The 15,905-nt window shown below is 42.3% G+C and overlaps 1 protein-coding gene across 3 annotated transcripts; it reads right to left on the bottom strand.

Annotated features, from left to right (window-relative positions):
* Positions 1 to 6,299: 6,299 nt before the first annotated feature.
* SLC25A29 (solute carrier family 25 member 29) lies at positions 6,300 to 15,524 on the bottom strand. Of its 3 annotated transcripts, XM_015631991.2 has the most exons (5): positions 15,422 to 15,521; positions 13,834 to 13,877; positions 11,819 to 11,853; positions 9,223 to 9,306; positions 6,300 to 8,591 (listed from the first exon to the last, which is right to left on the bottom strand). In XM_015631991.2, the coding sequence occupies exon 5, from the start codon at positions 8,556 to 8,558 to the stop codon at positions 7,848 to 7,850; it is 711 nt and encodes a 236-aa protein (XP_015487477.1). In that variant the 5' UTR covers positions 8,559 to 8,591; positions 9,223 to 9,306; positions 11,819 to 11,853; positions 13,834 to 13,877; positions 15,422 to 15,521; the 3' UTR covers positions 6,300 to 7,847. The 3 variants fall into 3 exon arrangements, with proteins under 3 accessions (XP_015487477.1, XP_015487475.1, XP_015487476.1); XM_015631989.2 differs by lacking the exon at positions 11,819 to 11,853 and having other exon boundaries at positions 15,422 to 15,524; XM_015631990.2 differs by having other exon boundaries at positions 11,819 to 13,877.
* Positions 15,525 to 15,905: the final 381 nt, after the last annotated feature.

The following is a 15,905-nucleotide window of genomic DNA, read 5'->3' on the forward strand; positions in this document are numbered from 1 at the left end:
TGTAGTTTTAAAGGCAAGTGGAGATACTTTCTGCTAATTCCACAGGAGGTGTAAAGCTAAAGATGCAATAATTACCAGAAATGGCAAAAGTATTGAGGCTTTAAAATGTTTGAAGAAAGTGATTTCTTTCAAAGTGCTAGATAAAGAGGCACAGGAGTGGTAATAACAGGTGCTTCCATGTGCTCATCACATAGCTCACAGGATATTTTGTCAGTATGCTCTGGAAAAACTGGGGCTGGTTGGTTTTTCTACTCAATTAAGATGCATAAATTCGAGGATAGTATGTGCTGAATATCATTCTTCCAAGTGTTTCCTTAATGCCTTAGAAAAATTTAGAAAATCTGGAGTTTTCATCAGTGCTCCTAGACAGATCTGTGGGAAGTCTTAATCAGTCAAGTGGCAGCTGCTACTGCCATTGGTTGGTCTATAATGTGCCATCTATAATGATGGCACTTATTCTAAGTTTAAGATGTTTCTCCTCTCTACAGCGCCTTCTAAAATCTGCTGTGTAATGGTGGCATGAGGGGAGGAGTGAAGTATGTTTATGTCAGCTTTTCTGCACTAATGTTCCTGGAGCACTTAAAGCTATGGAGGGGAACCTGGGGTGGATTTCAAAACTGAATGTGGGGTGTGAATTTTGCAGGCAGGAACATAAGAGTTGGATTTCAGTATTCTTATTCCTGGCTGTGTAAATCGAATACTTTAAAAAATAATACTTTCCTTAGGAAAGTCCCAGGGCAAAAGAAAGGGAAAATGAAGTAGAGCAGGGGGAGTGCAGCCCTGCTGCTGAACACAAGCAGAAACATCTGCACAGTGATCTGTAAAGACAAACATGAACAGAGCAGGACTGTATGTCCTTATATTACACTATTCAATATTCAGTTTGATAATATGAATTGGTCTAGTGTCAGGTTGCAAGAGTGTGATTTACAGCAATGCTTAAATGCCACCTGGATGGCTACTAGTTCAATTTTGTAAGGTAATTCAATCAGTGGTCCTTTTCTCAACTTCATTCTCTTTGCCTAAGGCAAGCCAGCTTTTATGTGTACTCTCAATGATCCTATATTATTAAGGCAGTTTACCTTGGAATTTCTCTCAGTCCTTTTCTCTGAAAATTGTCTAGAAAGAATTTTCTTTGGGGCAAGCACGTCAGATCGTGTATAAGAATTAATGTGAATTTTTCAGGTATTGGCTTCACCTGAAGTAGCAGGAAAACACTCTTTAGCTGTAGGTAAATGAATAAGATTCCTTATAGCAACTGGTTTTTAGACATCTGTTTTAGGGTTTTCCAAGTCTTCTGTTACTTTTTCTAAGAGAAAAGCTCTAAGCCTGGGTGCTGGTTGGGTACCACAGCTTTTGTTGTGTGGACATGATACCCTCTTGTGAGCTGCTGTTCTCACCACGTGTATGTGTCTGCTGGGAGCTCTCCTCAGGAGCAAGTCTGAAGTTCTGTCCAAATGTTGCTGAATTTTGGGGGGGAGAGACAGGGATGGAGAGTCTGTGGTGTCCTTGCAGGATTTATGTGTGCTCCTTTTGCCCAGCAGTTAAGTGATGTTGTAGGTTTAAGTGTGATTCCTCTCTAATCAGTCTGGTATCAGGTGGCATCTATGTCAGTGCTTTGTTTCAGTCTGTTCAGAAGCTCCCGGGTAGCGGTTTGCCAGGAGATGGCAGTGAATTACCTGTTTGCATGGCTTGGCCAGCAGACAGAATGGCAGTGTCAGGGTGCCCTTGCCAGCTCAAGCGTGTGCAGGGTGTCCTGTGGCGTTCTGTGGATCTTGACAGTCCTGGAGCATGCCAGTGTGGAAGAGTAAATTACCCACAGGGCACTCAGAAGTATAAGAAGTACAGTTGTGTGCTGATTTCTGAGAGTCCCGAGTGTGCTTGTGCATTCAAGCAGGGCAATGAAAATGAAAGACTGTAAATCAAAACTCTTGAGTGTGACATGGGTCATATATACATACATATATCAAATATTAATGTTAAATAGGGAGTAATGTGGAAATCCAGTGATCAGTGGTGTTAATGAATGCACATTCAGCTGTGAGTGGCTATTTTGGTTAACTGCCGGACCTGTAAAACATCACTGCTTCTCTCCAGCAGTGGTGTCCTAAAATGTCCAAGCTCTTCTGAGGCAATTAGGACCTGTTGCTGCTCATAATGTGTGCAAGGCCATTGCAGAGGCTGCAGAACACGACCAGTGTTGCATTGGAGTCCTTCATTGCTGCTCTTTGGGGGATCAGAGATCTCAAGTAGCCTGTTTTCCTCCCTGCAGCAGGCCCACAGAAAATGTCTATTTCTGAAGGATGCGGAGAACAAATATTTTTGAGATAAATGATAGAGTATGTGAAGACTGTGGCATAATATGTAGTGCTTGTTAAATAGTGGAAAATACATACACAAAAGATCTTGGTGACCAGATAGGTCCTAATGTCCTTTGGCTAAAGCTCATCTCAGGAGCTGGTTGAAAGACAAATCTGTGGAAAGCTGCCTTGTTGGTTAGTGTTTTGATTTAAGGGTTTACTAAGTCAGGTGTCCTTTAGAGCTGCAAGATGGACTTGCCAAGGACCTCACTGACCTTGCTAGTGCCAGTTTTGGTTTACAAGGGTTTTGACTGCCTCACATGTGGGGCAGCATGCAGCTTATGCTTTGACTTATTTTTTCAACACATTTATTTTTTTCTCAGCAAAACAGAAAATTTGGCCTTTTGATATAGAATCCTTCAGTTTTCAGTCTTAACTGATTCTTTGACTGAATCTCCAATGGATTAATGTGAATCCAGTGACTCCCATAGCTTCAAAGGACACACAAATGTTTCTGGTTTGAAAGCGAATTGTAAGGAATATTTATGGGAGATGTTTAGGTTTTCCTCTTGTGTGGTTGGTTGGTTTGCTTGTTTTTATTTTTTCCTCCTGCATAGGTTAGGGACAGGGGATTTCATCTCAGTTTTTTCCAGAGTGTGAAATGAAAATGTGTCCAGTCTCTCAATTAAGAACTGGTAGGGAAGCACTACCTGGATTAATTTAAGGGTAGAAGTAATTTTTACATTTACCTTCTTTAACTGCATTTAAAAAGTTTGAACCTTATTAGTGGCCTGTTTGAAAAGCACCTCTTACAGATTCTTCCTAAGTGAAAATACCTCAGGAAGGTATTTGAGTAGACAAGGAAGAAAGTGATTGCAACACTGAATAAATACACTACAATAAATCTCTGCTCAAGATAATAGATCAGATCCTAGAAAAAGAATATTCATTTTATTTTGTAACAACTTTACTCTGGCCAAGTTATTGCTTCTATTCTGATATATAGAGGAAATGGTGCAGACCATTGAGGTCAGGCTTCATTATGCTTTCAGTATTTTATTGATTGACACATGGATGTAGCTTAAATGGTACAAGTCTATTTTTACTGTCAATAAAAAATGCAGTGTGCTTCTTACAGTAAGAAAAACAGTCATAATAAATTATAATAGTGAATGATAACTAAGCAATTTGGCTGTGTTAGTTGTTACATTTTATAGACCCTAAGAATATTTTGTGAACATTCAAACTTGACATTCTTCCATTTATGTCAATCTATAGGGCATTAGTGTCCACTGCAGATCTTGCCTTGATTTCAGTTTATTTATTGATGAACCTGTATAGCTCAAAATTGCTTTCCAGGTCAGTTCAGTTAAAACTAGTAATAAACTACAAGTAGAAAAGCTTTTACTGTATATCTTATGTATTATTGTGCATATTATATCACTTTTTTTCTGTTAGTGATGACCACTTTTGTAATTAGTGAGGAAATCACTAATACAAAAATTGAAAAGCAGTTGCACTGGGAAGATGAAAATGGCTTATTTTCCTTTGCTTGTCTCCCCTACTGCCCATGGACACACATAAATTCCTGAATATGGAAAGGAGCAGTTTGCTGCTTCTTGATATCAAAGGCTGTTTCCCTTAGATTTGGCCCAGCAAGTTCTCTGTTTCCCTGATCTCCTGCTGTGCCTCTGAGCCCCTCAGACCTTTCATCTGTCTCCATGGCTGTGGTGTTTGATAGGGCATGTTGACTGGGGTAAGCTTCTATTTTCTCTGCCTGTTTTTCTGGTAGAAGAGGGGTTTAACTGCACATTTTGCTAATCTGAGGGTGTTTGACACTCTTCTGGGTTTTAAATTGTTCTTTAATTGTCCACGAATTAAAAGTTGGGCTAACAGCAGATAATTGAACTGTTAACATCTGTTTTCCAGCATAATAATAAATATAACTTCAAAAACAAACACCTCTTTTCTTTGCAAGGTCAACGTTTACATTTGTGTCTCTGTCTTTTTCCCAGTATGCTGCTGGTGCTGCACCTGCAGTGGACAGGTTTTCATCCCTTGAATGTCTTGCTACCCTTTTACCTGAACCATATAAAAAGTTTTATCATAGAATCCTAGAATGGCTTGAGTTGAAAGGAACCTTAAAGATCATCCAATTCCATCACCCCCTGTCACAGTTAGGAACACTTTTCACTAGACCAGGGTGCTCAGACCCCCATCCAGGCTGGCCTTGGACAATTTCAGGAGTGGGGCACCCACAGCTTCTCTGGGCAACCTGTGCCAGGGCCTCAGTACCTTCACAGTGGAGAATTTCTTCCTCATATCCAAACTCAACCTGCCTTCTTTCAGCTAAAGGCGGTTACCACTTGTCCTATCACTGCAGATATGCAGAGAAAGACAAGGCTGAGAGGACAAAAAACTTGTCACGTTACAGACCTGATAAATTTCACTCATTCTATTATAGTAACTTGGTCAAGAAGCAGTATGCATGCATAATTTTTCCCCTCTTGTCCTAATTGGACATGTTTATGCTATAACTTCTAAAACTGGCATGACTCATCTAGTTTAAGAAAGAAGGCAGAGGGACTTGGGAGTAAGTTCCATTTTCACTGATTTTTACATTCTTCATCCCTTCAGTTATTTGGGAATTGCTTGCTAATAGTGTGGAAATGAGGATCTGTGAAGGCAGGTTGTAGTTCTGTCTGAATTGGCTCACATCTCAAAAAGTCTATCAGGAAAGAACTGTATCATAATTTAAATACTGAGCCTATTGTCTAGCTTGATTTAATAGTTAGAAGTCACATGGATTTCAAGCAAGTGACATCAGACAAGGCTGAAAGCTGGCTTTAGCCTCTTCTCAGGCTTGTTGAGTAACATCCAGTGTCTGCTACTGATTATTTAAGTTCCAGATGGATGAATTTCTGGAAAGAATGCTTTAGTAAGCACTGCAAGTAAAACATTGTATAGCCCTTTTCTGTTTTGATGGTATTAGTCTTCTAAGGAGACACTGTTTGCTTAGTCCAGGTTTTTGTTTCTGTTCCATAGTTCAATGTTGAACACAGTTGTTGTTCCTGCTGAGAGAACAAAAGGTACTTGACTGGAACTGACCCTGGTCATGGTCAGGTGGAGAGGTGGTGGCCTTGCTCTTTTCTGATCCAGGAAACTGATGCTTGACAGGGTTTGTGTCAGCCACATGTATCTACCCCTTAAGAAGAACTAGTGGAACCAGTACCTGAAATAACCTCTGAAGAGGAGGACACAAACCCACTGGAGTGAGTCCAGAGGAGGGACACAAAGATCATCAGAGGGCTGGGGCACCTTGCCTTTGAAGACAGGCTGAGAGAATTGGAGCTGTTCAGCCTGGAGAGGAGAAGTCTCTGAGGACACCTTCCAGCACCTAAAGGGGACTTCCTGGGAAGGTGGAGAAGGACTTTTTACAAGGGCATGGAGTTACAAGGGGCAACAGTTTTAAACTGAAAGAGTAGATTGAGATTAGGTATTAGGGAGAAATTCTTTTCTGTGTGGGTGGTGAGGTGCTGGAACATGCTGCCCAGAGAGGTTATGGATGCCTGGTACTTGATTCTGATGTGATCCTGCAGGGACCCAAAACTTGTCTTCCCCACTTGTGGAGTGTTGCTGCTGGTCAGCACAGATTAAACCAAATAAATCTGATTTTATAGAATATATATATATATGCAGAAGAGGAAGCATCTAAGCAAAGAGGCAGCTCTTCGGCTCTAAAAGGAGGATTGTTCTTTCAGTAGAGGAAAGGTCAGTTTGAAGAAGTGAGGCCAGGCAACTTACTTTCTTTGTTCCAGTGATGGGGCCTAAGCCAGAGCCCAGAGCAAGACCCCACCCTTCCCAGTGGTGCACAGAAGGCAGATGTGGAGCAAGTTTCCCCTGGCAAAAAGCAGAAACCCCATCCTTACACACACTCAATTTAACACAAAAAAAACAAAAACAAAACATTAAAAAAAAACAACTTGAAAGAAGCAAAGGCAAAATTTTTAAAAAATTTATTCCCTCAATATATATACAAGAATTAACATACTCCTGTACAAAGGTGTAAATGGTTTTTGCTGTGATTTGTTGTGCAGATGCAGCTTAGTAGACAAATTTAACATTCAATTTGAATCTCAATGCAAGTAGGCACTAAAACATCCACCATACCTTCAAGGTATAAAAAGACATACCAATTTTACAGATTTCTCCAGCATATTTTGTTACAGTGCAAAATGCTATGAAATAACGCTTCTTTAGAAAATTCATATAAATTAAACACATATTGCACTTGTCCCAACCAAAATTGTAACAAGTTGTACTTACTGAACTAGTTTGATATGTTTTAAAACATTACTCACACACATACTGTCCTTTCTCCTGGCTATTTGTGCCAAATATGTGTAGCTTTTAGCTCAAATCTTAACTGTTTGTAGCTCTTTGGCTAATTCATTTCTTTAAAACCCTTTTCAGTCTTCTTTCCAGTAGCACTGTAACTAAAAATCATAAAAATCAGTATTGTTTAAATTCATAATGCAAGTGTATTGAACAGCAACCATTTCAGACACTTACACCCCTATTTTCTGGAAAGGTATGAAACCTCCAGTCCTAAATATGTATGTATTTCTAAGATACTTCAAGCTGCTACGCTAACATTGCAACCACAAACATTTTGTGCAATACCACAGGCAGCACTTTGACTTCTGTACATCACTGGCTGCTATGAGGCATGTTGGGAGAAGTGGTGCAAAGTTGCATTAACTTCAGAGAACAAAGTCCACTGGACTGAACTCAATACAGTCCGTGCACCCACCAAAGGAGAAACAGAGGTGAGGGCAAACAACACCAGTCCTACTAGATTTGAGTTTCCCATAATCCTTACAAGCCTTGAGATTTAAAGGAACAAGTGCATTTGAGTGTAGATGCTAACTTTGTGCTTAAGATATTTATTCAAAGCCAAAATGTCAGGGACTAACTTAGGTACAGATATTTTTTTTTTCCTTTTTTTTTTTACAAATCAGTGTGAACAAAAGTTGCTACTAAGACCATTGACATAGAAAAGTAAAACACAGGACTAGCTGAATGCTAGTCCTTGTCTTTACAGTTCAGGGTTACCTACAAAACACCTCCACCATTAAACTTCTTCCCCCTTCTTCACCTTCGAGGAGCACACTTACTCCTGTCACATACAAAATGAGTATTTCTTTCATGAAAACATTTCTGCGTTCAACTCAACTTAGTCATTCAAAACCTGAGTGAAAGAAAACTCGATTTCTGGTGCTAGAACACTCTCCAGAACCTCTTCTGGAGCCACAACAGCAACCTTCTAAAAGCAGGTCCCCCTCTCACTTGAATACTACTAGATATGGAGTCCTGAATAAGGCAAGATGCTGTTTATACAAGTAGTGAGATGAAATCCTAATTTGACACATTTAGGAATTCTTTATACAGACAGCATAAATCTACACTACTTGTGTGGGTCAAGTGTTGGTGTTTCACAAAACCCAACCAGCAGGGCTTTGGATGAGGAGAACAAAGATAGGTGTTTCACAAACTGGAAGGCTGATGGATTACTGGACCTGGTTCACATTCAGGAAGGTTGTCATCTGACTTCATGTACATTAGGAACACAGTGACAGTAGCAAAGGTAGCTGCATTGACGGGAAAAGCACGGAGAAGTGTGGAAGTGAGACCTCTCGTGAACACCCTCCAGCCTTCCTCATGGTAACTCTTCCTGACACAGTCTAGGATGCCGTTGTATTGGGTGACACCTCCGACTCCATCGGCCTGCAGCCGGGATTTGATCACATCCATGGGATAGGTTGAGAGCCACGACACGATTCCCGACATCCCTCCGGAAAACAGCAGCTTGGGAATAACGTAACTGTCTTCAGCTTCACAGCCTAAATACCGAGTCATGCAGTCATAGGTCAGGAAGTAAAAGCCAAAGCTTGGAGTTTCTCTTATGAAGGTAGACACCATGCCCCTGTTGATACCCCTCAGCCCTTCCTTTTGATAGATTTTGATCAAACAGTCCAGAGAATTTTTGTAGTTCTTTGTTTTTAGTTTATATTCTCCAGTTCCTTGAAGCTGCATCCGTGTCTTTGCCAGCTCCATGGGACAGCAGATGATGCACTGGATGGCCCCAGCTGCTGACCCTGCAAGGAACTGGTTCAGAGGAGTGTCTTTGCCCAGAGCACGAAGGGTGTTTCCTTGCACACCGAACACCAGCGCGTTAATGAACGTAAGTCCCATCATTGGTGACCCAATACCTTTATAGAGTCCAAAAGCCTAATGGAAGAAGAGAGGAGAAACTGTTTTTAACAGGGGTGTGGGTAACCTCAAACAGCAGCACACAGCCTTGCTGGCTCTCCCTTGTACCCCAGCTTTTTAACAGTGGCCACATCAGGATCACTTTGTTTTGTAATAACAATTTCATCTTTGCCTAGGACACAAACATCTAAGCAATTTAGCAGTACAAAAATATAGCTGAACACATCTAGAAAATATTACTTTACCCAGAGGAAAGTTTTCTGGCAAATTTTACAATTTTTCTTTTTAAATAGCTTACTTAGAGCCGGAAGTCAGCTTTAACAATGGTCCTAAAGTTTCAGCTGCAAAAACACCTCACCAATTTCTTCACTCATAGCATAGATTTTCAGAAAACTAGTTATTTAAATAACATTTTATTTAAAAAGTTAACCTCAAAATACCATCTTCTGACTTTGTGATCTTCTTTAGAAGATTTCTGGCAAAGTTCTGACTACAATCTCTGCCCTACAGTCATGTGAGGTTCAGAGCATGCTTTACCTGTTGATCTTCAACATTTGTCAGCTTTTTAACAGCTTTCCCACCCTCCTGAGCCAAAATAGACAAAGATTTAAAAAAATAAAAATACACAAAGCAGTAATTTTGTACTTACAGATTCTTGCTTTATGATGGACTGAAAGCAATGGAAAGTCCCACGGTAGAGAGGTTTCTCTACATTTTGAACTTGCAGACGAACCTATAAAAAGTTGTGTGAGATACCAATTTGTACATCAGGAACAGCCTAAAGGATAAGCTACCCTGTCTGGTACCTATGTGGAGATTTGCTACAGCAATGCATATGCCAGAGCACGGGCTGGACACTGGAATGCCATATGGGGCACAATAATTTGAAAAATCTTGTCTAAGTGTTTTGAATTAAGGTTCTTTTTTTTGGGTGAAAACATGAGGGAAGAGGATCATTAACTTCTTGTGACTATTAGCAAACCAATAAGTGGATTGACATGTAGAATTTCAAACAGATGCTTTCCAGTACAGGCTACAATAGGGTCTTTCTTTAGCTGACAAGAATACTTCTGTTCACACTAAAGAATACCTGTGCAAACATGAGACAATTTAATGAAAAAAAATTAATTGCAAGTGAAGCACGAGATTAGGATAATTTTAAAGGGATGGAAACTTTCAACAATACTCATAGTGTTTCTAAATGCCAGATTTGGGCCCATTCATTGAGATCTGATTTTTTTTTTTTAAGCAGGTAGCTGGGCAGTGACTCTTAAGATGTCATTGCATAAGGGAAGGAGTAAAAAGCCATTTGTCCTTTTAAATTTTAGTCTGTTTTAGTTTTTTTTGCCTGCTAAATGCAAGCAATTGGTGAGGGTGTAGCTGTTTCAAACCTTTAAATGTTAGCAATCAATTAACTTTTCCAAAACTGAAAAAGTATGTTCTGCTGGCGGGATAAATGCTACTGTAACTGGTGGTCTTAGGAGAGATGCCTTTTCTGGATGCTTTTTAACCTATAATGGAAAATTCCAATTCTGTTTTTTCATGCTTATTTGCCCTCAGTACACTTTGAAAGAGTCTCAGTTCTACCTAGCTCAGGCAGGGCTCTACACTCAGCAGTGAACTCAGTAAGCTGACTTCACTGGAATGATAAAGTTACAAATCTCTGTTTGATCTCCTGCATGGAGGCCTGCAGTGTTTTTTCAGAAAAGATGCCTATCAACCATGTAATGCTGCTGCTGCAGCTCCAGGACAAAAAGCTTCAGTCTCTTACTCTGAGCAAAAGAGAAAATTTTTACACCTATGTGAAAGATTCCTGAACTTAATTTTTTTTCATGGTTGCCTAAAGTAATGAAAAACACCACCACAGCAATGAAAGACCTGTAATATGTGTGTCTAGAAAATTATTTATGGAGGTGGTTTGTCTAAATCCTATATTCAGGTTAGCTTTCTTCAAAGCAAAAAGAAATTAACAGTTTTAGTATTTTTCCTACAACATGTTATTTTATGCTTTGTAAATCAGAACTTTAGTTTTCAGTGTCATTTTAGTATATACATTAACATATGCTCGCCATAGTGGGAGGCTGAGGTCGCTTTGGGTCTTGCCACATCTCAGAACTAAAAGCAGGCTTACAGTAGGATTCAAAGAAAATAAATCCTTTGTCACTTCAAGTGACTTTTGGGGGGTAGACAGACTGTCAAAACTGTTGAAGAAGCAGGTCCACAAGCAAAGGCAAATCTTAACAAGCTGTCACAATTGCACAAACAAAGGTTTTACTCTAGAGTTTACTGTTATTGTTTCAAACCTTGTCTGTGACTTCCACATACATGGGCTTTGGGAGATTTGCAGCTTAGAAACCTTATTTTATCTTTTCTTATGTTTAATAGTTTAGAATTAGTCATATCTATGGGCTGAATTTCCTAGGGGCACACAGCTCCCTCTATTTTTGTCTAAATAATTTGGGAAATATTAACCAATTAAGCTTTTCTGTAGGGTAGAATATTTAGAGTGCTGACTCCCCAGGTCTAAGAATGAAAAACCTCTTTCTCTTGAGCACAGTACTGGTCACATAAGGGTACCCACATTAGCAGACTGCCACGATGAGTGCACATCAAACTTGCATTTTCATGCATGTTAATGCCTTATTCAACAAGCTCCTTAGCATGTACAGCTATAGGAAAGATGAATCATGTGCAAGGTTTATCCACCTCTTCCATTCATTCCCAATATTTTATCTTCCTTCTTATTGGAAAACACTGTTACTGAGGTTTTAGGTCCAATAATAACACCCACTAATTTCACATCACTGAAGACTTGCATAAAGGCACTCAAGACTAAATAAAAAAACCCAAACCACTACATCCTCAAAACAGTCCAAGCACTCAATAATGTGGGAAATCAGTGACTTCAGAAGTATTTGAGCAATGAAAACATCATCCAAGAACATGTAGTGGATAAGGCCTCAACAGCAGTGTGTCTGAGATTCAGTTTTAGAGGCACTGTGTGTGGTAGTGTGTACAGCCAGAAATGCATAGCAGAAAGAAGGTTCAGAATAAAACTACATTTAAAAAAAAGGGATATTTAAACCCCGCTCCCTCCATGCCATAGCTGTAGAAGAGGGACACATCAGTTTAAAATTAAAAAGGGAAAAGGCTTCATAGGTCTTTCAGTTCTTTACTTGAACTAATACATTTGGGAATAAATTAAGACTGAGAGAAACAGAAGTGTTCACCTGGGCTATACTTACTAGGTAACTCTCCCGTGATGAGGCTTATCTGTCATCTACAACAAAGTAACACTTTTGCTGTTAATGAAGACAGCCCCTAGCTCAGAAAGTAAAGGCAGTTAAAAGCAAAAAAGCAATTTTATACATTACATCAACAAACCAGGGATAAAGAGTTTGCCAGTTCTGAGGTCAGCTCAGTTGCAGGTTTTGCAGGGTGACTTCACAGCTTAATGTCTCCCTGTGTGTCCCACCATCCCCCTCCCCGCTCAGTGAAACATGAGCACCAGCCAAAAAAGAGAAGAACTTAAATGCCAAGACAGAAGTAAAACTTTGGCTTATCTATGCAGCTTTCCCATTGTTCAGTTGTATTAAAAATGCACAGTCTAAGGTGACTACCAGGTAGCCCTTTAAACACTGCAGAACAATAAAAAGTTAATTCTCAACACATATACATACACAAGTTATGCAATGTCTTTTTTTTTTCCTTAAAAGGTGGTTAGTTTTTCCACGTACAGTGGAGACTATGCAATAATACAAACATTAGTATTTGCTCTAACAAAATAAACACCTACAATACCTTCTAAAGGATATGAAAATATCATGTGTCACGCTGGATTTCATAAAATGTTTAGAAACAAATTATTTGCTTTATTGTAAAGCAAGATGCTTTTTTCCAAAGCTGATACATCGATTTTGCAATGATACATCTGCTGAAACCATCATGGGAGCTCATGTTTTTACAGTTAAATGTTTCATGCAATAGAAGCTGTGCCTCTTTAAAAAAAAAAAACCCAAAAAACATCAAAAGCCCATCAAGTAAAAAACCCACACATGGTTACCTTTAGTCTGAGCATAGAATTTTAGCAGTGTTACTGGATTCAATGAAATGAGTGATCACCTTCAGTTAAGCATGTAAAACTTGGCAGGATGGGAGAGAAAAAGACAGCTGGCCCTGTACCACCATAATAAAAATTGTGCGAGTCTGGATGATGCCATCCCTGAAAATATATTCTAGAATTCAGCTGAATTATTTAACTGTCAAATTTACCACATTCTGAGCAACAAAAAGACAGATTTCACTGTTTGAGCAGCTTGCACTGCAAGCTTGCAAGGAGGATTACTTTCCACTAACTCAGGAATTCTGTATTGAATGAACCATGCTCTGGAATACAGAATATAGCAGGGCCCTCAGTAACACAGTCAGCCCACAGCCTTTGCATATCTGAATTCAGCAAGGTAAAGGTATTCCAAATATACTACTATGTGGCATGCTGTCTGCTGCAGTCAAGTGACCTGATATATTACTTTAGCAGGGAATACACAGATATCCCTTCTGGTCTTCAGTGCAAGACTTTCGATAAGGCTGCCAAAAGATGACTCAAATTGTCATTCTGTTCTGAAAGATGGGCTTGGACTCCTGAGAGCCCTGGCTGAGGGGCCTTCCAGGAGATCTCAAATCTTGTATTTATGGTAGATGAAGAATGTGTAACACACACAACTAACCACCAGAAAACCAACCTGAACTTGGAAAGTTGTAAAAACATATAATAATACTTGGAGGAAACGCCCCCCAGGCAAGCTCCATACTGTGGATTTTTATTGACTTCCACCTAGTGCTACAAATTAAGCAGTAATAGCAGAGCTTGAGGGGAAAACAAAACTCCAATCTTTCAACCTACTATTAAAGTGGGTTTGAGTTACAAATGCAGAGAGAGGCAATTTTTGCAGTTAGTGTTGAACAGCTGCAGAGAAGCAAACTTCAAACAAAATTTAGTTCAATGCAAAGATGGATTTCCAAATACCACATTGTTACTGCACTGAACTCGCAGTTTAAGGCCAAGGCTTATGTTACTAAGTTTTCACTTCTGAAGAACTGGAAATTGAAGAACCTAAAAGAGTAGCTGTGGAGGCTTGCTCCAAGCTTTCCCAGGCAGATTTACACTCCTACAGTGTCTGGGGATTTTTTTTTCCTCCCCCACTCCTTGGAGAAACTAAGTTTTCTACTTAGAGGCAAATATATTTCATAATCAACCCACCTTAACAGTGTCAAAGGGGTGTCCCACCAGCACACCAGCAGCACCTGAAATGAATCAAATGCCATGGTTATTACTCTGAAGTTTCCTCCTGGGTCTGGGACTACAACAGCCCAAGCAGGACCACCAGCCTGAGGTGTGGGTGCACAACATGGTTTGCAAACCAGTTAAAGAGCATCCCACCAAGTCAGGAGATAGGAGATCTACAATTCAACCCTTCAGGCCAGTACCAGGTGTCTTTATGCTTCTCAGGAAGCCTCTGAGGCGCAGGCAGGGGCTGAGCTGTGTGACTGCAGACTGTGCCACACCATATGGAATGGGCAGCCACGGTGCCTGGCCTCAGCTCGAGGCAAGTGCAGTGGGCAGAAAATGCAGGTTTCCTCTAAAGGACAATATTTCATGTTCACATTGCTCTGTGCAGGCACAGAAAACACGTAAACACCTCTAAAGGCAGCAGAACATTCCTGCTTTCCGCCTACAGCCCTTCCAGTCGTGACAGCAGCACCTGCAGAGGGACCACGCATTCCTAAAAACCTCTGCTTTATTCTGGCATCAAAGGACTTTTTAGAAGTCACGTGCAGGGCTATTAGCTACACCAATGTGAACACGGGCTTTTTGCACACACAGGCTGAGGCACTGACTCCTGTGGCTCTGCATTCTGTGACCCGGCAGTCCTTAATGACCGCTGAGCACAGCGAGAAGCGCGGAGCGTCAGCGCACCTTCCCCGTTTGAGGGAGGAGGGCTCTCGTTCCTCCCCCCGTCTCTCCTTCCCCGGGGAAGCCGTGGCAGCAGCACAGTGCCTGCTCCAGCACGCTGCAGCCCAGGTTGGCTGAGGCCAGCAGCGACACAGCCCAAGATAGAAAAACAGCAGCGCGCACTGTGCTCGGCACGGAAAGGCCAGCGGCACGGCTGACCCCGAGGGAACCCTGGCAGGACAAGCAGCACCAGGACGAAATCAGAGAGACGCCGAAAAAAGGCACATTTGCCAAGTTGGCAGGAAAACAGCGAGCGCAAATACCCGAAAAGACGCGAGAATAATTCTCCTGAACACAATCTAATATCTGCTAAATATAGCAGGCGGCAGGCCGGCCGCAGATGCGCGGGGAAGCGCAGGACGCGTGTCCGCCTTCTCTCCATCTTAAAGCTGCCCGGGGTCGCTGTGCTCAGGTCGGGGTTCCCGAGCTCGCCGCTGCCCCCGTCCCCTGGCAGAGCCCGGCGCGGTCGGTGCGCGCCCCCGGGAACCCCCGAGCGCGGCCCCGGGCTCGGCCCCGGCTGCAGCGGGGGCCGCTCTCATCGGCCCCGGCACCATCCTCCGCTCCCAAAATAACAGCGCCGCGCCCGGCCCTCCCCGCCGACCTGCCTGCCTTTCTTCCGCATTTCAAAAACATTTTGCTCTATCCCCTTCTACGCCTTTTCTACCCTTTATATTTCCCCCTTCTCCTCTCTCCCTTCTTCAGCTTTTCTTTTCTGCTTGGTTTTTAATATTCTTTTCCCCTCACCCCCTTCTCCCTCCCTCCCCTTTCCCCTTTTTCTCCCCCTTCCCCACCATTTTTTAATGATTATTTTCCCCTTGCAGACCCGGACACTCACCGCCAACACATCCCGCCAGGAAATCCAGAGCCATGCCGGCAGCGTGGGCCCTGCGCTCCCCGCTCTGCTCTGCTCTGTGCCGCGCACCCACCGCCCAGCCCTTTCTACCCTGCCCAGGGGCCGGGCCGCGCCTCCGGGGGCGGGGGCGAAGGGACAACTCCCCCCCGGCCGCCCCCGGCCACTGGCGGCCGAGCGGGGGCGGCTCCCGGCGAGGGACGGCACCGAGATGCGAGTGCCGGGCTGGGGGGTGCCGAGATGGGGCTCCCCTTCGGCAGCTCCGACATCCCCCTCTCCCCCCGCCTTCAGCCTGTCGCTGCTTTCTCTGCGACAGCTGCGTAATGAAGCAGAAGTAAAGGGTGAAAAAAACCTGGGAGGCTGGGGAGGTGGTGGTTGGAGGATGGAGGGGGCAGAGCATCCCTCTCGTGGAGCATCCGTAGCACCTCAGTTGTTTTGGGTGGTTTGGGGAGGCTGTCCTGGGTGGTCT

The sequence above is a fragment of the Parus major genome, chromosome 5 (assembly GCF_001522545.3).
Source record: "Parus major isolate Abel chromosome 5, Parus_major1.1, whole genome shotgun sequence".
NCBI lineage: Eukaryota > Metazoa > Chordata > Aves > Passeriformes > Paridae > Parus > Parus major.